Genomic DNA, 19,449 nt, shown 5'->3' on the forward strand with positions numbered 1-19,449 from the left:
CAAACTGCTGCAAAAATCAGCTTGCAGGGAATATGCAGAGTATTCTGAGTATTCTGCAGGTAGCAGGTGCTGGTGGCCTGCCTCAGCGTCCTGTAGTTAGTCTGAACCCTCCGGAAGAGTGTCTCCAGTCTAAAACCGAAGCACGCCAAAGTCCAGTTGGAGCAGGACAGAGACCTCCTCCTTAGTGTGATCAGTGGGTCAGGGTTCTGGGTGGAGGAATCAGTGGTTACACCTGTCCCGGGTCTCCCCTACGCGTCACGCCGGTGAGGTGATTTGTTCAGGCTGTTTGTTTTATTGATTTGATCGAAAGAGACAAACTTTCGACCTGGAGGCTGAACCTGGACCTGGATACGGTAAACTTATGCGCCCGGGTCGTCCTGGCGTCCCTGAACGCCTCATGGTGAGTCCCGGGTATTTAACATTCTACCCCGAACAGCCGCAGGTTGTTGCGCAAGCGCAGCCCTTTCACTCTGCATGAATACAGAGTGAGGAGAGGACAGGAGAACTGGGAGGACAGTGGACCGGACGGACCGGAGCGGACCCGGGCAGGCGGACATGGATGGACAGAACGGCAGCAGCAGCATCTGCTCCCGGCCGCAAGGCTCCGTGACAGACGGCCAGAAGAAGAAGAAGAAGAAGAAGAAGATCCCGGACAGGGTGACTCTGAAGAAGGAGATCGGGCTGCTGAGCGCCTGCACCATCATCATAGGTGAGGACCACCGGGACGGAGGGTCCACTTCTGCTTTTGGTGCCCCACTGCAGAACTTCAAAGAGCCGCCTGGGACCGTCTAAGAACCCTCCTGCTGATGTGTCATTAATAATAATGTGATGGGTTTCGAGAGGAAATGGAGATGAGAGGCTCTGAGAGTTTCATGAGGGACTCCATGTTTGTTTGCGTGTAGCCTCCGTCCAGTTGTAGAGTGCCTACGTGGCTGAGGTCCAGTCAGGAGCAGGCTGGTGGTCAGGCAGAAGGAGATTGTGTGCTGGAGCAGAAGAAAGATCTGAGCTTGGTAAATAGGAGCCTCGTCCAGGCTGGATGGAGGAGGGATGGTGGAGGGGGGGCGGGAGGGAGGCCTACCAGAGCCAGGCTGAGCCCCCCCCCACACACACACACGGCTCTGCTGGTATTAATATTGATACACTGTGCAGAGGAGGCCTATGTTCTCTCTCTCTCTCTCTCTCTCTCTCTCTCTCTCTCTCTCTCTCTCTCTCTCTCTCTCTCTCTCTCTCTCTCTCTCTCTATATATATATATATATATATATATGCTCTGAGTCTGGGCTGGAGGTGTCAGGATGGACCCAGACTGACTAACTGGTGCTGGCTAACCAAGCGGACCTGGTGCTGATGGACCACGAACAGGAGAGGGTGGGGGTGGGGTGATAGATGTACTGTAGTTACGCAGAAGAGGTGCTGGAAGAAGAGCAGGAGGAGATGGAGATGTTGGGAGGGAAGGCAGCAATGGGGCCGCTGGTAGCTGGGACCCCCAAACTGGGAAAGTGACTCCAGCAGGTTCCAGGTGCAACATCTGAGGTCTCTGTGCCATCTTGGCTCAGTCCCAGGACCAGCTGAGGGACTGCAGGACCCCCAAGCTACCAGAACTTTGGGATGGTCCATCTGGAGAAGGGGGGGTTGTTAAAGGAACATTCCAACTCACACTTACACAATGCTTAGCTTAGCTTAGCACAATGACTGGTATTGGGTGGGAAGTGTTAGCATAACATAGTCAAAGGCGTCGATTATCTTCAATATTATAAACTAGCCAGTATTCCAGTTTTATAACTGTGACCACCATGTGATATCTGGAGCTGGGAGAGCATTTCTCACACCCACACCTCGACACTTCCCAGTCCAAGCGCTGCCTCATACTTTACTGTGATGGTAGAACAGAGTCTTGGTTCTGGTGTGTCGGATCTACTTGTGTCTCAAAGGGGTTTTACTCCTCCACACCGATCCTTTCATCTCTCAGTGCTGTCCCTCTCAGGGCGCTGCAGTGATGGGGCAGGTGAGTGGGTCACTTCCCCAACGGCAGCCTGTGCTGGATAATTGATGTCTGGTTATGTAACGGCTGTCTGTGCCACTTGGCTGCCTCCTGCTGTGCTACTGGTAGCGCCGGCGTCTGAATGTGTCGGATGTGCTGGTACTCCACGCTGCATACTGAGGCTCTGGGCGGGAGCGACTGTCGCCGCCTGACTGATGGCCTTCAGCTCTCACTAACTCACTCTGTTATGGAGTGCTTTGTCTTTTCATGCCCTCGGGATAGACTGGAGGGGAACAGTTTGGACTGAGAGCCTCAGTAGGACGACTGGGGGTTTTCATGTGCAGGAATGTTGGACTGGAGACCCTCAAACAGTCTCAGGTGGAACCTTTTGACATTCCTCTGTTTTGTTTCCACCTGACCATTTTTAACAAGTTCATCTCCATCTGCTTTCATATTTCATTTTTGTGTATAAATGAGAAGATTTGGTCTTTTTGGAGAATGATTTCACACAAGTTTCACTCATCAATCACAGATCCAGGTCATGAATTTGGTGGCATTTGAAAGTTTAGAGTCTCAACTCTGTGATAGTTTCAGTTGATTTGATCTCTGATTTGGTGAATCATCTGATCCTATGACCTGAATGAGGCAGAAGGACATTTTGTCTACGAGGGAAAACATTCATCTCAGTGACTTCGGGTCGGACAATCTGATCTGTATCCATCAAGTTCATGTAAATAAATCCAAGAACTCAGAAACAGACCTCAGCATCTTCCTCCTCCTCCTCCTCCTCCTCTACACAGGCAACATCATTGGCTCTGGGATCTTCATCTCTCCCAAGGGGGTCCTGGAGCACTCGGGCTCTGTGGGCTTGGCGTTGGTGGTCTGGGTGCTGGGAGGATGCATCGCTGCCTTGGGCTCCTTATGCTACGCTGAGTTGGGCGTCACCATCCCCAAGTCTGGGGGCGACTACTCATATGTGACTGAGATATTTGGTGGTCTGATGGGGTGAGTTAGCCAAGTTAGCATGTAGCTACAAATGTGTCAGTGGTCCGGACTGTTAAAAAAAAACAATGAATAATAATTCACTCATGAGAGTATTAACTTTTGTTATCCAGCATTTCATATTTGTTAAGCCTTTGATGACATATTTTCATTTCATTTGGTTTCTGGACATCCATTTTAAAGGAATACACAAAACATGTCATTTTAAGAGCAGATTGAGACCTGTCTCTCCCCCGGTGCATTATGGGACTCAGACCTCCGCCAGCGCCTCACTGCTAGTTAGCTTAACTGCTATAATCCATACGAGAAAGACGTCTCAAAATAGAATAGAAAGCCTTTGTTGTCATTATACACAGAACAATGAGATTTGAAAAGCAGCTCCTTCAATGTGCCCTCACAATATAAAAGTATAAAGTAAAAAAAACACCTAATAGTAAAAATACACAGACAGACAAAATAAAACATAAAGTAAAATATTGCACAGGTGATGTTAAAAACAGGAAATGGTTCAAATGTATCAAATACAGTTTTTTCCACAATGAATGTTCAACACAACCTGATAAGTACTTGATGTTGTTATTTTGGAATCAGATGCAGTGACACAGGGTGAAAAGAATCCCCATCTAAACGCCCCAGTTTATTTTCAGAGGAAGCGATCAGAGCCATTTCCTGTCCTACGTTCACTTGATAGATGATGGACCACTGAGACAGGCACACATGGTGCACACAGGTGCACACAGGGTGCACACAGGTGCACACAGGGTGCACACAGGTGCACACAGGGTGCACACAGGTGCACACAGGGTGCACACAGGGTGCACACAGGTGCACACAGGTGCACACACGTGCACACAGGTGCACACAGGGTGCACACAGGTGCACACAGGGTGCACACAGGTGCACACAGGTGCACACACGTGCACACAGGGTGCACACAGGGTGCACACACGTGCACACAGGTGCACACAGGGTGCACACAGGGTGCACACACGTGCACACAGGTGCACACAGGGTGCACACACGTGCACACAGGTGCACACATGGTGCACACATCTCACAACCATGATGCAGTATTTCTCGTTCCTAACTGGAACACGGCTAGTACCACTCGACTCCTCACCTCCATCGGTCCAGATCTGTGAATCTCACTCTGTTCAGAAACGTAAAAGGTCAGCAAAGGTTGTTATTAGCACCCCATGAGGCCAAGAGGAAAGATGCAGGTGAGTTTGGATTGATAACAAATCTGTCACAAATCTGTTGCACTGATGACATCTTAGGGTCACAGTTTTTAACCCTTCCTTCTCCTGCTGAATGGTGCTGTCTGTCATGCCATGTCTCATGTTGTTGCATCGCTTCCTGTCGTCCAGGTTCCTCCTGCTGTGGAGCGCCGTCCTCATCATGTACCCGACCACGCTGGCAGTCATTGCTCTCACCTTCTCCAGCTACGTCCTGCAGCCCGTCTTCCCCAACTGCGTTCCTCCGTACATGGCAACGCGGATGCTGTCGGCTACTTGTCTCTGTAAGTGTGCCACACTCTTTTATTCATGCAGAAGCAGAAAGTTCCTTGGCATGACCATGAACATATGATAGGTAAGAAAGCAGGTATAATTGGATGAGGTCCTGTCATTTAGCAGATGAAAGTAATTCACAAAAGCACAATTTCTCAAAAGTAGAATCCGTTGTTCATCGTGTTCCTCGTCAGAGACCCCAGAAGGGAATCAGGCAGAAGCTGAAAAGACGACCGTGACAACTTTGACTTTATCGAGAGGAAATGTGGTAAAAGAAAGAATGAACCCCACGTGAAGCTTTAGAGACAATCTTAAACATGTAGATGAATTCTATGAAACAGCAGCTATCAGACGTCATCGTTACAGGAGGCCAATCAGACGGCACGCTGCTGCCAGGCTGTTGGAGTACCTGCGTGCCACCACGCGCTGGCCTGAAAACCTGCGTGACCTGCCTAAGCGGTTGCTCACCTTGGATGCCATCATTCACACTTGTTTTTGGCGGTGGTTGTTGAAACGTGAGCAGTACCCGGCCTCCTCTTGGGGTGGGGGGTGGGGGGTCTCGCCACGTTTTGTTTGCCCTTCCCAACGGAAATGGTTTGTTTTGTGGGGCTGGCAGCTCGTCTTTGTGTTGGAGAGTGAGGCCACCATGAGCGAGCAGGGCAGTGTGGCTGACAATGATGGACGAGGTGAAACAATCACGCCCTCTCTCGCTCACCCGTTTCCCACATTCCTGCCTCCCATGGCAACTGGCTGCTGCAGCAGTAACACCAAGGCCGTGGTCGCCAGCGGAGTGATGGAGGGACGTGAGTTCATGATGGCTGACACTGATGCCGATTATCTGGAGTCTATTTTCCCCTCATGAAACAGTCAAATGTCCAGAACAACAACCCTGATGATGTCCGAGTGATGTCATTAGGGTTATCCCAGGTCAGATTTAGGAACTAAGAATTTGCAACCTGCGTGATTTGCCATGCAGTCCAAAGGATTTTGGCGCTCTCATGACTGACGGTGGTCTGTGTTTCCTGCTCAGTGCTACTCAGCTGGGTCAACTGCTCCAGTGTACGTATGGCCACCAGGATCCAGGACGTCTTCACTGTTGGGAAACTGATGGCACTGGGCCTCATCATTGTGGTTGGACTGGTCCAGATCATCAATGGTAAACCTCCTGTGCCCTGTAGCTTGACTTGTTTCTGGAGAGTACAAAAACTCAAGTGTTGACTTTCTAGGGAACTACGAGGCGCTGACTCCCCAGGTGGCCTTCTCCCTGGAACGGACGCCTTCGGTTGGGCAAATTGCCCTGGCCTTCCTGCAGGCGTCCTTCGCTTTCAGTGGCTGGAACTTCCTAAACTATGTCACAGAGGAGGTGGTGGAACCCAGACGGTGAATATTTTTCCTTCTCAACATTTTCCATAACCATAAAACTGCAAATGTGTCACATCCATGTAAGTTTGTTTATATATATTTTTTTTTAACTTAAGTGTTGCCGTATTTTCAGACAAAACCCAACAATGAGCCGCATGTTTGAAGTTGTGGAGATTTTATGTTACTGGCTGTTAACGCAGAGAAAGTTTCATTTCTCCAATTTCTGGCTTTGACCCTGATGATCAACAACTGACATTTGATGTCTGGAATTACGGGACCAGTGTGTAGGATCTAGTGGCATCAAGCGATGAAGTTACAGATTGCACACCTCGCGTAACCCTCCCCTGCGTAGGCTACCTCCAGTGTCCTGCAGGCTCATTTGCATATTTGTCAAAAGTTGGCTTCTCACACTGTCTTTAATCAAATAATTGTCAGCCAGCACCACTTCAGAATTAGAAAACCATCAAGGAGGCCTGAAGGTAAATTATTAGCATAAAATTGTTGAACCACAAGGACAACAAAGAGGAAGTGGGTTCGTGTTAAGAAGGACGAGAAGCTGGACAAACTGCTCGAACACTAAATGCGGTAACATGTCCTGTTGGTTCTGGGCTACTGCAGATGCAACCCAGCTGTCCCACTGCAGACATAAAGGTTTGTCCAAATCTAAAACAAAAACAAAAAAAACCCAGTTATTTTTATTTTCAGGAGATTAGACGCTAATTCAAATCTACTTGTGGATATCAAATTTAGTTTCTGTGAGTGGTCGAGTCTAAATCATGATCAGCTCTCATGCATGTTTAATGGCTTGTTGATGTTGACTGTGTCATCTGTGCATGGTCAGGAATCTACCTCGTGCCATCTACATCTCCATTCCACTGGTGACCTTTGTGTACACGCTCACCAACATCGCCTACTTCTCCTCCATGTCGCCGGAGGAGCTGCTGTCATCCAATGCTGTGGCTGTAGTGAGTCGAGTCTGCTGTCATGCTCGTGCTTCATCTTTAAGACATTTGGTTGACTGGTGGAAGAAAACCGATCCAGAGATCAGGAACATGATGAGCAGCCAGCAGTCAGGGGTCAGAGGGGGTTTGTAAAAGGGTATTTTACATTTACAGAAGCTAATGTGGCTCCTCGTCTCATGGCTTCTCCCAGTGGGGATCTGTCAGTCATATCAACTGTCAAAGGTTTGGAAATAATTAAAGGAACAGCACAACGATTCAGGGAATTCTCTTATTGTCCATGATCCCGAGATACAGACCTGAAGACAGAGACTCTTATCCAGGGAAACCCTTGCTAGTTAGCTTAGCACAATGGCTGGCAGTGGGTGGGAAGTGTTAGCATCAGCTAGCTCAGGTCCAGGATGCTGGTGTGTCCAGCAGGAACCCTCCTCCTCATCATCATCATCAGTAGCAGCAGTCGCTCTTCTAGTCCTCAACAAACCTTTGGTTCTGTTGACCCAAGTTCCAGTGGAGCTTTGGAGGTGCTGCGTCAAATCCCTGCTCCCAGTCAGGAAAGTAGTTCCGGCTACGTGTCTGATTCTACCACTACAACGTCTCCTCATGTGAAACTGGTGTTCATCACCAAGGTTACACACAACCCTCCTGATATTAATGCAGGCAGAGACGCAGCTACGCTAACACTTCCCTCTTCAGAAGCCGCTATTGTTGTTATTAGCAGACAGTTGTGCTATCCTGACAGTTAAACCCCGCCCCTGTCTCCCCAATGGGGGCTGATTGGCCCGACCACCCTTTGTTCAAACACCTGTTCATCGCGTGCAGATGGCAAGGCAAGTTGCAAGATAACAACTTTCGAGATGGATTCTCATGACATGAACCCATCTGCCAGGAAATGTTAGTCCATCCTGGGCTGATGTGGTTCATAGCAGGTCACACGTGCTGCTCAACCTGTTCAAAGATGGCTGCTCAAACTAAAGTTAGTTCGTGTCCATTCCTTTGTGAGGTCAGTAAATCACGATGAAAGGCTTGATTTCAGGCCCTGAACCACTAAGTTTAGCTTTGTGCTAATATCAGCATGTCAAACTGTGAGCATCAGGAAGTCTTTTACCACCAGCCCGCCTGCCAGCCAGCAGTTAGGGCGGAACAGACACAGACCAGCTGCTGAGGGAACCAGAGTTGATACTGATTCTGCTGCTGTTCAGACATTCGGAGAGAAGCTGCTGGGAATGTTCTCGGTCATCATGCCCATCTCTGTCGCTCTGTCTACCTTCGGAGGAATCAATGGCTACCTGTTCACCTCCTCCAGGTGAGTTCTACTTCCTGTGCCTGCCTGTTCTTCCTGCTACATCCGTGTGGCTGCTGCTGATGTTTCTGCCTGTAGATTGTGTTTCTCTGGAGCCAGAGAGGGTCACCTGCCCAGCCTGCTCGCCATGATCCACTACAAGAAGTGCACACCCATCCCGGCCCTGCTGGTCTGCGTATGTACAGCCTCACCCTCACATGACAGATGACATCCATTTCACACATCACTTTAATTTCCCATATTCTCTTCGTAATGAACACGTGTGCGCTGCATAGCTTCCTCTGAAGATAGCAAACAGAAACGTGGGTCTGCAGTACTCGAAACTGTATGAGTGCGACTGTATCTTCAGGGTTCTAGATCTACTTGAGGTACCTCTTTGCTCTCTGTGCTTTGATAGCGGAAACAACAGATTTAATATTCATGCTCTCTCAGGATCTGTTTGTCTTTGATTGTCTTTGAATTTGAATTCGCTGGTGTCCCAGAAGAATGTCTGGCTAATGAGCTGTAAGAGGACATACTGCCACCTACTGTTGTGGATGTGAACATACCGCCGCCACCAAATGGATTCCTCCCCAGTTCTAGCCGACTGCAACAAAGACAGTTGTCCAGTGAACAACCTCGTGGAGCTGAGGGTTGACACGTTCCTCTGTTTTGCAGTGCGCTGCCACCATCGTCATTCTCTGCATCGGAGAAACACACAACCTGATCAACTACGTGTCCTTCATCAACTACCTGTCATACGGCGTCACCATCGCAGGTCTGCTGTACTATCGCTGGAAGAAACCCAACCTGTACCGACCCATCAAGGTACTGCTTTGGTTGTCCCATAATTCTGAGTGTTGCCACATATGTCACGTGTCACACCTCGTATCCAGAAGTCATGAATCACAACTTCTCATGCCACGTTTACTGCAGGTGAACCTTCTGGTTCCTGTGTGTTACCTGATGTTCTGGGCATTGCTGCTGGGTTTCAGTCTCTACTCAGAGCCGGTGGTTTGTGGTGTAGGTCTGGTCATCATGCTCACTGGTGTACCCGTCTACTTCCTGGGTGTCCACTGGAAGGCAAAACCAAAGTGTATCTACAACTTCATTGGTGAGTGTCTTCAGCAGGTTTAAAGCTTCATTCAGCTCAGCGCTGGAGAGCCAAAGGTGAGGCCGAATCCTGTGTCCTTCTCCATTGCATTCCGAACAGACTTCCTCTTTCCGAGAGCCAACAAACCTCCAGCCACAGTTATGCCCTCCACATATTATTTCCATTTGCTGTAATCACGCGAGTTGTCTGCCAATCTGCTGAAAGTGTAGGTATAAACTCCAAACAGTGACGTTTTTTTGGGCTCATCCATGGCTGCATAGCGATCAGGAAGTAATCGATGATTCAGTCAAAAAACAGAGCTCAAGCACAGCAGCAGAACCTCCCGAGGGCTCACGCCACCCTGGAGTGGGTTCTGTCTCATTTCTGCCGGATCCTGGTTTTGTTCCGTACCACGAGAGTTTGAGAAGCTGTGTGTTGACATGCAAATCCCTTAGTTGTTGTGGTTCTAGTATGGAGGTGGGAACTAGAACTTAGGACCCTAGGACTCTGGGAGATCATGGATGCAGACCTGGGGGAACACAGGACCGGGGGCCGGTGACGTCCTGTCACGGTGACAGAGGGAAGTCTGATCCAATCACCATCTGTCTGCTGTTGCTGATTTAAAACTGTTGTGTTTCCATGCAGAGAGGGCGACTTTTGTGGGCCAGAGGTTGTGTTTCGTGGTCTTTCCTCAGATTGACCCCATCGAGGTCGCGACTCCCTCAGAATGGACTGACCGCTCATCAGGCAGGAGCAGTTTATCTGCCAACTCTTAAAACTCTTTCTGAATTTTTTGAAGATTGTTTTTTTTTTTGCCTCTTGTTTTCATTCCATCACTGTGCAAGTCCAGACTCCGCGTCCTGGGGTGGGAGCTTTCCGTCTGACCTTTGACCCACTGAGACTCTGGTTTCCCCACAATGGACTGGACACGCATGTTTGTCTTCACGGATTTTTTGCACTTTTTGTTTCCTCCTTATTTCTACTAAGTCATCAAGTTCAACTACCTAATGCCAACACTGTGAAAAAGACTCTGACGCCATTGTGGACCTCTGTCTTTCCTCCACCGCACGGTGACAGAACTCTGTGGTCGTTCTTTCCTCCGAATGTTGCTGATGTGTTTTGTGCCTTACGGTCTTTTCACACCAAGCCTGAAGCTGATTACCGTCCTGCAAATTAAACACTACAAAAACTACAGAGCCGCCATTTGACACCTGCCAGCTGCTGTCAGTCACACACAGACACACCCCTTAACTGCTGTCAATCACACACAGGCCCACCCCTCCAGCTAATGAGAAAAAAAGAAGCATTTGATATTTCCAGAACTTTTTTCACTTAATTTTAATGACACAAAACTCTTTCTGTAAGTGAAATTCGCATTGAAATCATTTTGACCTCCCAGCCGGTGATTCGCTGTCACATCCACTGGGCTGCTTTACACTGACAGTTGCTGCATGCATGGAGTGAAAAAGGCAGTGAGAAATATTTTGCATCTGTATTTTTTCTTGCTCTTGGTGTTGGAAGCGGTTGGTGGCGTCACCGTGTTTGGAAGGACGTGGGTGCGCCGCCCTGCAGCTCAAACTCTCCTGGTTCAGACACCAGCAGCAGCTCCTCATGCGCTCTCACGCCGGGACGGCACAGGAACAACAACACTCCAGAACTGGGTTCATGTTGAAATGTTGTTTTTGTGTGAGATTTTAGACTCGGGATGCAACGATCTTTACTGAGGAAATGTACTCCGATGTTGTTTACTAACTGATTCACTGGATTAGATCGTAGTACATTTTACCAGTGCCTTTTGCTTTTTGTGTTGCATTTGAATATTTTAGAAGCGCTTTGGTCTTCCATCATTTGCGTCCTCGCCGTTCGGTGGACTCCAAACAAGCCAGATGGATTCATTTTGCACTACGACCCTCCGCCCTGAGGCGAAGGCCGAGGTGGCGTCCATCCGTGTTCCGTGCTGGCCGCTGCTGCTGCCAGCTCGTCACCCGGCTCGCCTCCGACGGCTGCATCCCTCCTTCAGTGGCTCTCCTTCCTGGGCTTCCTCTGGCCAGCTGGCTCACAGCTGAGCGCACGCTGCAGCTCAAACCAACCAGCTTCTTAGTTGATGATGATTCTACTTCCATTCAAAAGTATTGAATACTTCAACCAAAATTTCAGGAGATTGACAATGAAAATCTAAATTGATGCATGTGTCCAGTGGTGCTGGGTTCTGTTCCACATGGGACCCAGGAACTGGATACTGGCCCTCAACAGTACTTTTTCAGGTACTTAGGTTGCAGTTGTGAGGAAAGTAGCAAAGCAACAAAATAAATCTCGCGTCCAATGACATAAGAGCCTGTGATTCCCGGGTAACGCCAACATCCCCGTCACGCTTCAGCCTCACACCTGCTCAGAAAAATGCTGATTCCTGTCATCCCTCAATCAGTCACGTCCTCCTGCAGCACAGGAAGACGGCAGTCTGTCACAGATGAGACCAAGACGAAGCAAAAGGAGCTCCGTGCCTGAACTGATTCCCTAGAAGGAGTTTTCCGGCCTCGTGAGTGGCAGGTTGAGGGTTTGATTCCAGGTTTCTGCTCGCTAACACAGTTTGATTCCTTCGTCGAGATGCGGTTGGCGCCTCATCGTGGCAGGTTTCTCTGCTGCCTTCTGTCCAAAAACTGCATTTTTATTGAGGTTAAAATCTGTCTGTACGATTCAGATCCGAGGTGAACGCAATGAGGCTCTGAAACTGTGGTGAAGGTCGAGCGATCCTCTTTCCTTTGACCGCATTTCTAAGATCCCAAAACGTGCTGGCAAGGTTTTTTTTCTCCCAAATAGTGGAACCCTCTTTGCCCGACGACTCTCGACTGTTGCTGCACGCCAGCAAGCTGAAACACGCTTGTGTGGTCTCCCGTGGGATGGAACCACGGCGCAGGACATGCAGCGACACTTGTCACTGTAAAGTGTTTGTAAAGCATCCTGTGTTTCCAGCCAGGCCATCACATGAAACTGGGATGCATTCTAGAGCACTTTTTTGTAAAATAAAGATTAACTATAATAGCAAAATAAACGGAGAGTGAACTGGACTGCTGGTGTCTGTCTTGATAATCCAGATCTCAAAGACTTTCAGGGTCCAGAGGTCTGCCAGTGCGATGTGGTGCTGATCTTTGCGAGAAATTCTAGAAGAACAGCAGTGGTCAGTTTATCACGTTCAAGGTTTGGAAACATTTTGAAACCAAATTTTAATGTTTTAAAGTTAGTTTTGCACCAAATATCATCCCGTGAATGGGAGTGAAACATGGATCATAACAAGTGTTCAATAAGGATTCTGGCTCTTGTTTTCAGGATCAAAAGATTTGAGAAAATGTTGGATTGTTTGTATCTTGAATTCATTTGGGTTACAAGGATTTGGGGGGAAGTTTAAACACTTGAATGTGAGACAAAAGTCAGGATGCTGACTTTAAACATCGAATTCAAATCCATATTTTTAGTTTTAAAACAAACAAACAAGTAAACAAACAAACAAACAAACAAAACCCTTTCCCTCTTTCGCACTGCTTTATTCGATCAGTCAGATCAATTCGAGAGGCTCAGCTCTCCGAACCTCTCCGGTGTGCCGATCTACATCGTCAGGATCTACGAGAGATGATGACGTAAACGAGGACTAAACAGGAAGTGTGGGTCGGACACGCTTCATCGCCGCATACGACCGTCGCGGCACAGCCGCCGTCACCAGCGTTCACCTCTCATGACGGTGAGTTGACTTCGTCAAAGGTAACGAACGTATTTACCGGCGCGCGGGAGCGCAGCGTCGTTAGCGTGTTGATGCTAGCGTGGAGCCGCTCGCGCGCCCACCGAGCCTGGCCCGCCGCCGAACTCCGTTTAGAAAAGACGCATTTAGAACGTGTTGGCGTGTCGGCCGGTGGCCGGGCTGTACCGAGCGGGGTTTGGAGTTTCACACGTCGACATCGTGTTTTGTGACTTCGGCATATCTTCAATTCCTAAATTCCGGATTGAACGTGAGGGAAAATGAAAGGTGTCGTTTCATGTGGACTGACAGACCAACGGATCTGCTGCCCTTCAGAACTCGCTGGAGGACCGGACGTGGCTATAAAAGTGAATCTCATTCGTCACGTGTGTTCCAGTCTGTGTTTCTTATTTGCCGGGCTGGAAAAGAAAATCTTTAAATCCCCAGATTATGGCCTTGATTTGTCGTCTGTGAGGGTGCAGAGTGGGAGAACCAAACCGCTGAAATGGGCTGATTTGCTTATGGGGTTTCGTATTGGTCCGGCATGGACGAGAATGCGGCTTGTTAACAGCTAACAAACCCAAAACAGTTGCTAGTCGGTGTTTGGAGGCGTGCTGGCCGGACCGGTGTCTGCTGTGTGTCCCAGCAGGAGCCCTGAGCCTCCATGATGGCGTGTCGGCCGAGCTTCAGCGGCATCACCGCCCTGGCCCCCATGGTCCGGGTCGGGACGCTGCCCATGCGGCTGCTGGCTCTGGACTACGGAGCTGATCTGGTTTACTGCGAGGTGAGGATGGAGCCCCGCCCTGGAGATGATGATGATGATGATGATGATGATGATGATGATGATGGTTACTCTGAACTCTCTCTGGTCCAGGAGCTGATTGACATCAAGATGTCTCAGTGTCGGAGGGAGGTGAACGGTAAGAATCAGCTCTCACATCCCCAGAAGAGCCTCCATCGATGGATGGCATGACTGTGTGTTACCTTGTGTGTTGTGGGTCAGAGGTGCTCCAGACGGTGGACTTTGTGGCTCCGGACGATCGCGTGATGTTCCGGACGTGTGAGAGGGAGAAGAACCATGTCGTCTTCCAGATGGTGAGACGGGCTCGATCCACAGCCTGAATGTTTCACTACGGTCTCTAGCAGAACCGTGAGCTTGGTTTTGTGTTTCAGGGAACCGCCGACCCAGACAGAGCGCTGACTGTAGCTCGACTTTTGTAAGTTCAGTAAATTGGTCAACTTTTGTCTTGGATGAACTTGAACGGATGTTTACAGATCTCCTGCCCTGCAGGGAGAAGGACGTGGCCGCTATCGACGTGAACATGGGCTGTCCTAAAGAATACTCCACCAAGGTGAGTTCGCTGTCAGTGACCTCTGGCTGACCTCTGGCTGACCTCTGGCTGTCCTCTGGCTGTCCTGCAGGGCGGGATGGGAGCTGCTCTTCTGTCGGACCCTGACAAGATTGAAGCGGTGAGCACCGGTTGGTTTTACTCAACCTCACGGTTCTTGAAGTGCACGAGTTGGTGACAGTCCGACTCTGTTGGTGAGATTTAATCCCAAATCTGATCCAACAGCCGAGACTGAGATGATGTAACCTCTGAATGTTTTCATTTCAAATGTGGTCAGTGAGTGTAAATCGTCAGTTGTTACGTATCCTGCTGTGATACGAGATAACGAAGCACTGTCACACCTCATACAACATTAACGTTTTACCATGCATTTTCATGGTAATTCCAATCTTCATTTGAGCGTTCTGCTCAGCTGCAGTACCGTCTACGCCCACTAGGAGGCTGTGGTTACTAACAAACGCTCTGTAGATCCTCAGGAAGCTCGTCACCGGAGTTTCGGTTCCAGTCACGTGTAAGATACGAATCCTGCCTTTGGTAAGATGAGAAAACTTCACTTCATTTCCCAGCATTGATCACTGATTATTGATAAACGCTCCCTGTTGCTGTAAATGCAGTTGATGTTTTCTGTAAATCCTGGAAGACTGATTGGCTGCTCTGGTTTCAGCTGGAGGACACGCTCAGCCTGGTGCGGCGGATCGAGAAGACTGGCGTCGCTGCTGTTGCTGTCCACGGCAGGTAAACTGCTCACCATTGGGAGGTCAAAGGTCACTGTGATGGGCAGGTTTCTCTAAAGCTGTTGACCTTTGTTGTGGTTTTGTGTTCATAATTTTCTCTGATATCAAGTTTATTTAATATTCATGTCAACTGAAGCCACTTTCCCTGTTTGTCTGATAACCAATGAGAATTCGTCTTCTACCTGTGTCGGTTGTTCAGGTTTAAGGACGAGCGTCCCAGACACCCCGTTCACTGCGACTACATTCAGGCCGTCGCTCGAGCCGTCAGCATCCCTGTCATCGCCAAGTAAGGCTCCTCCCAGAGTTTTTGCAGCCTTGTAGTGACGCGCACGTCAGTGGGAGGTCTTCATGACGCGGTCCCGGATCAGTGCTGTTAACTGCTGGTTCTCTCGGCAGCGGCGGTTCTCTGGATCTGGTGAAGACCAACGGCGACATTGAGGAGTTCCGGGAGGCGACTGGCGCCTCGTCGGTCATGTTGGCTCGCGCCGCCATGTGGAACGTGTCAGTCTTCAGCAGCGGGGGGCCACTTCCTGTCGAGGAGGTCATGCAGGAATACCTCAAATATGTGAGTCTCCCAGCAGCAGCCGGTCAGTCCACACGTCTGCAGCTGGCTGCATCCTGATGCTTCCACTCGGACTTCTGGGAAACGACAGCGTTCTGATGTCTGCCGGCTCCCAAAGATGCACAGCAGCTTGTAGTTTGCCATCATCAAGACTGCAAGGAGCTCCCATGAAATCGTAATTTAAAAGGAAAGAGTCTTTAAACGAATTCTGTCGCTGAAGCCAATCATCACTTCACATCCTCAGGTAGAACCGGGCTCAGAGTGGGCGGCCATCTGCCTCGACAGGTTGGGGTTGAAGCGGGGGGGTTTGGAATGGGGTGGAGAGGAGAGAGAAACATAGGCCAGGGCGAGCGAGTAGTTGGTCCAGGACAGGAAGTGATCATCCCAGCGTCTACAGCCCCAGGTGACCTGCAGGGCGAGAGCACAGACACCTCCAGGAAGAACTTGAGGTTGATGGATGATTGACAAGGTGGCGCAACAAAGAACCAGGAACAGGAACGAAAGACGAAACGACAACAAGTTATACATCAGTGAGGAGGGAACGCGTTCCTCCTGGAGGGGTTCAGGTGAGTGGCTCCCCTCAGGCGGGAGACATCGAAAAACAGAAGAAAGAACGTTGCTCGTTCTGCTGCCGTCAGGGCCGCGACTCACCTGGTCTCCCGTGTTCTACGTGACTCACCTGGACTCCCGTGTTCTACGTGACTCACCTGGACTCCTGTGTTCTACAGGCCATTCGCTACGACAACCACGCCTTCAACACCAAGTACTGCCTGTGCCAGATGCTGAGGGACAAGGTGGAGTCTCCCCTGGGGAAGCAGGTGCAGGCAGCCCAGACCAACGCTGAGATCAGGTACCAGTCCAAGCCGTTCTCCTGACACCAGCAGCCACACACAAGATGTACAGAGCAGGAGCAGGGTGGCGTGAACATGGTCACCGGGAAAATCCAAACCCAAATATTGGCCAACTCATCGCTGTGTGTGTGTGTGTGTGTGTGTGTGTGTGTGTGTGTGTGTGTGTTGCAGTGAAGCGTATGGCCTGCAGGACTTCTACAAACAGACCCAGGATCAGCTGCAGGCGCGGCGGGACGCCCTGCACAGCACCACTCAGCCCGACCGGCCTGTCATGGACGGGGACATCACCACCATGGCGGTCAAGTTTGAACGGTCAGCTGCTGGTTCAGTGAGGACGAGGGGGAGTGTCTGAATACTGAGTTTAGTGCACTGCTTGTGACTTTGAGTCGTTTCCCGTGTTTGAGGTGAACTTTCTGCCTGCAGACATGAAGCAGGTCAAACATTCACTCTTATGTAACTGAAGTTTGGTGGCTCCTCCCAACTTTTATTGAAGATGTGAAATGATTGAAGGGTGGAGGGTTGATAGAGGACGTGAAGATGCAGACAGACGGACACGTGGAAACGTAGATACCTGCGTTCCATCAAACCAGAATCTGCTTTTTGCTGAATGTGGTTTCTTCGTCTGCGCCGATGTTGAATTTGTGCTCCAGGCCGGCTCACGGCCAGGAATGTGTGTGTGGTTGCAGGAGAGATTATCCTCCCCACATCACTCCCAAGATGTTCCTGCTGGAGTGGAGCCGCAGGGAGAAGCTGGAGCAGCCGCTCTACCTGACGGTGAGACGCAGCAGCGACACGCTGTCACGCCAACCTCCTTCCTCTCTGTGGCCTTGCTGGTGTTTGGACGTCAGGAATCTGACCAGCCATCACAAACCCATCGTCCATGTTTGTAGGAGTCAGCTGATCCTCAGCCAGGCCTCTTCCAGCGGCGTCGGTGCTCAGTTTACTCAAAGTGACACAAAAGTAGTGGAACCAGTTCCTCTTGGGCCCCACGCGCAGACAGAAGCAGTGTGAAGGGTTCCAAGCTCGGCTACTCGCTAAGTGACAGGTGGCCTGCTTTGTGACCAAAAGAGAGTTTTTGTAGGTTTGATAAAATCTCAGTTCAGCAGGGTGAGTGAGCTGACGGAAGACGATTGACATCAGTGCAGGTTTCCTGACACGGTGTGTCATGTGACTGACGACTCGTGCCGATGACCACGTTAGATTTCCATCACAGTTAAAAGTTGCTACTTGTGTCTGTGTGGTGCGTTCAGGTGCAGCGCTCGCAGGATCGAGCCTTCCAGTCCACTGTGACGGTCGCAGAGAAGAAATACAGATCATCTCTGTGGTCAGGACACACACACACACACACACACACACACACACACACACTCTGTCGTGCTTTTTCCGTGACCTTTTTGTGGTCATGAACCCCACCGCCAGACTTCACTGATGTCAGCGACCCTGGAAACCTGCGACTTCACCTCAAAAGTCTGGTTTACCTTTCAGGTACTCACTAAGGTGTTCTTTCGCTCCTGCATGACTTCTTTGTGACTCCAGAATGCAGGACGAGCCGGCCACACACACACACACACACACACACACACACACACACACACACACACACACACACACACACACACACACACACACACACACACACACACACACACGAGTCCAATTGTTGTGGTTCACTGATCCCACGTCTGGATTAACCCCGACCGCCTGGAGAGTTTAGCTGTCGTTAGCCGTCTGTGTCTGTTAGCTTCAAGCTAAACACATGTAGCTGGCTCTTCCTGCGTCCTGGAGTCAGAGGCGATCCGGAGGGAAACACACCTCTCGTGAGCTCAAGACTCCAATTAGTGTGAAAACATCTTCCTAGGAATTTTATTTGTCTCGGAGAAACCACGTCTTCTTTATTCTGAATATATTTGTAAAAAGGAAAACTCCCTCTAAACCACTGATCCCAGAACAGCCCTTTGGTGACTTGAACTTCTGCTCACACTTTTGGTTTTTGAACTGCTTGAATTTTAGTAACCACACCTGGAAGAACGGGATTTCCTATCGTTTTTATGCTCCAATATTAAAGTTCCACTGCGGTCAAGACTTCCTAGACGCGTATTCTCCATTTTGTTGTTTCAGGGAGAAGTCAAAGAAATTTGCCGAGCAAGCAGCCGCCATAGTTTGCCTGCGAGTCCTCGGAGTCCCGGAGGGTCGCATCGGTGAGGAAGAGTCCGGCCTGGTCTGCAAGAGGAAGAGGGAGGGGAAGACGAACGGCACCACAGAGGAAGAGAGCTGCAAGAAACGCCATGTAGGCGATATCAGACAGGAAGCAGAAAGCCCGAACACGCCCACGGTAGTGAACGGCAACCGTAGCCAAGCAAATTCCCTGGAAACCTCCAGAGAAGTAAAAGAGGAGGAGCTTTGAGGTGACGGACATTTGAGGAAGTCCTCTGCCAGCGGCCGTCTGGCTGTTGCGTCCTGTTTCAGTTTTATGTCAACTTGTGATTTTATTTGGTTTTGAGTGCCAAACTTTGAGCTGTTGGTTCCTCCACTGCGTGTTTGGGTTCCACGGGGACCGACGGAGGACTGGACCCGCCATGGTCACAGATATAAAATGATACCTGAAATGATGGAAGCCAACGCCTCGGCCGTCAAAGACGTCTGAGAACCGTTATTATTTTTACAACCATTTCATGTTTATTTCCCAATTCTTAGTTTTGAGTCATTGTGGTTTTCTCCCGTCACCTGTGTGATGGTGAAGAGGTACTTATTACCCTGGTGAAGAAGTGGGCGGAGCCACTGGGACACCATGTTGAAAGTAGTCGAGGTCCGTGAGGCTCCTCCTGGGGCTGTAGAACCCTGGTGGGCAGAGAGCTGCAGGGACGAATCCTGAGTGGTAGAGAAAAGAACGTTCGTTTAAGCTGCAACGAACTGGGAACAAATTAAAGAGGAAAATAAATCAAGTACACTTTTTTCTGTTTTTGTGGGTGTTTTTAATTTTCTGATTATTTGATATTTGGAGTTCCCTACCTCATCTGTTGGTTCTTGACTCACTTCTTTGGAAG

At 49.7% G+C, this 19,449-nt stretch overlaps 2 protein-coding genes across 5 annotated transcripts; both read left to right on the forward strand.

Moving 5' to 3' along the window:
* The first annotated feature begins 344 nt into the window (after positions 1–344).
* slc7a10b (solute carrier family 7 member 10b) lies at positions 345–12,237 on the forward strand. 4 transcript variants are annotated; one of them, XM_086209874.1, is made up of 11 exons: positions 345–709; positions 2,780–2,984; positions 4,349–4,500; positions 5,520–5,645; positions 5,716–5,869; positions 6,693–6,816; positions 8,010–8,113; positions 8,189–8,285; positions 8,768–8,917; positions 9,117–9,203; positions 9,828–12,237. In XM_086209874.1, exons 1-11 carry the CDS (start codon positions 556–558, stop codon positions 10,071–10,073), a joined length of 1,599 nt encoding a protein of 532 aa, XP_086066000.1. In that variant the 5' UTR covers positions 345–555; the 3' UTR covers positions 10,074–12,237. The 4 variants fall into 4 exon arrangements, with proteins under 4 accessions (XP_086066000.1, XP_086066001.1, XP_086065999.1 ...); XM_086209875.1 differs by having other exon boundaries at positions 9,026–9,203; positions 9,828–10,090; XM_086209873.1 differs by having other exon boundaries at positions 8,768–9,203; positions 9,828–10,090.
* A 544-nt stretch (positions 12,238–12,781) lies between these two features.
* On the forward strand, positions 12,782–19,357 carry dus2 (dihydrouridine synthase 2). The gene is made up of 16 exons (XM_086209886.1): positions 12,782–12,915; positions 13,559–13,693; positions 13,784–13,829; positions 13,913–14,004; positions 14,083–14,126; positions 14,201–14,261; positions 14,332–14,379; positions 14,727–14,792; positions 14,923–14,993; positions 15,192–15,278; positions 15,389–15,557; positions 16,283–16,404; positions 16,577–16,717; positions 17,092–17,179; positions 17,656–17,729; positions 18,524–19,357. Exons 2-16 carry the CDS (start codon positions 13,574–13,576, stop codon positions 18,807–18,809), a joined length of 1,515 nt encoding a protein of 504 aa, XP_086066012.1. The 5' UTR covers positions 12,782–12,915; positions 13,559–13,573; the 3' UTR covers positions 18,810–19,357.
* The last annotated feature ends 92 nt before the right edge of the window (positions 19,358–19,449 follow it).

Source organism: Aulostomus chinensis, chromosome 7, assembly GCF_037954235.1.
Source record: "Aulostomus chinensis isolate RoL2024-O1b breed Wild chromosome 7, RoL_Achi_v1.0, whole genome shotgun sequence".
Classification (NCBI taxonomy): Eukaryota; Metazoa; Chordata; class Actinopteri; order Syngnathiformes; family Aulostomidae; genus Aulostomus; species Aulostomus chinensis.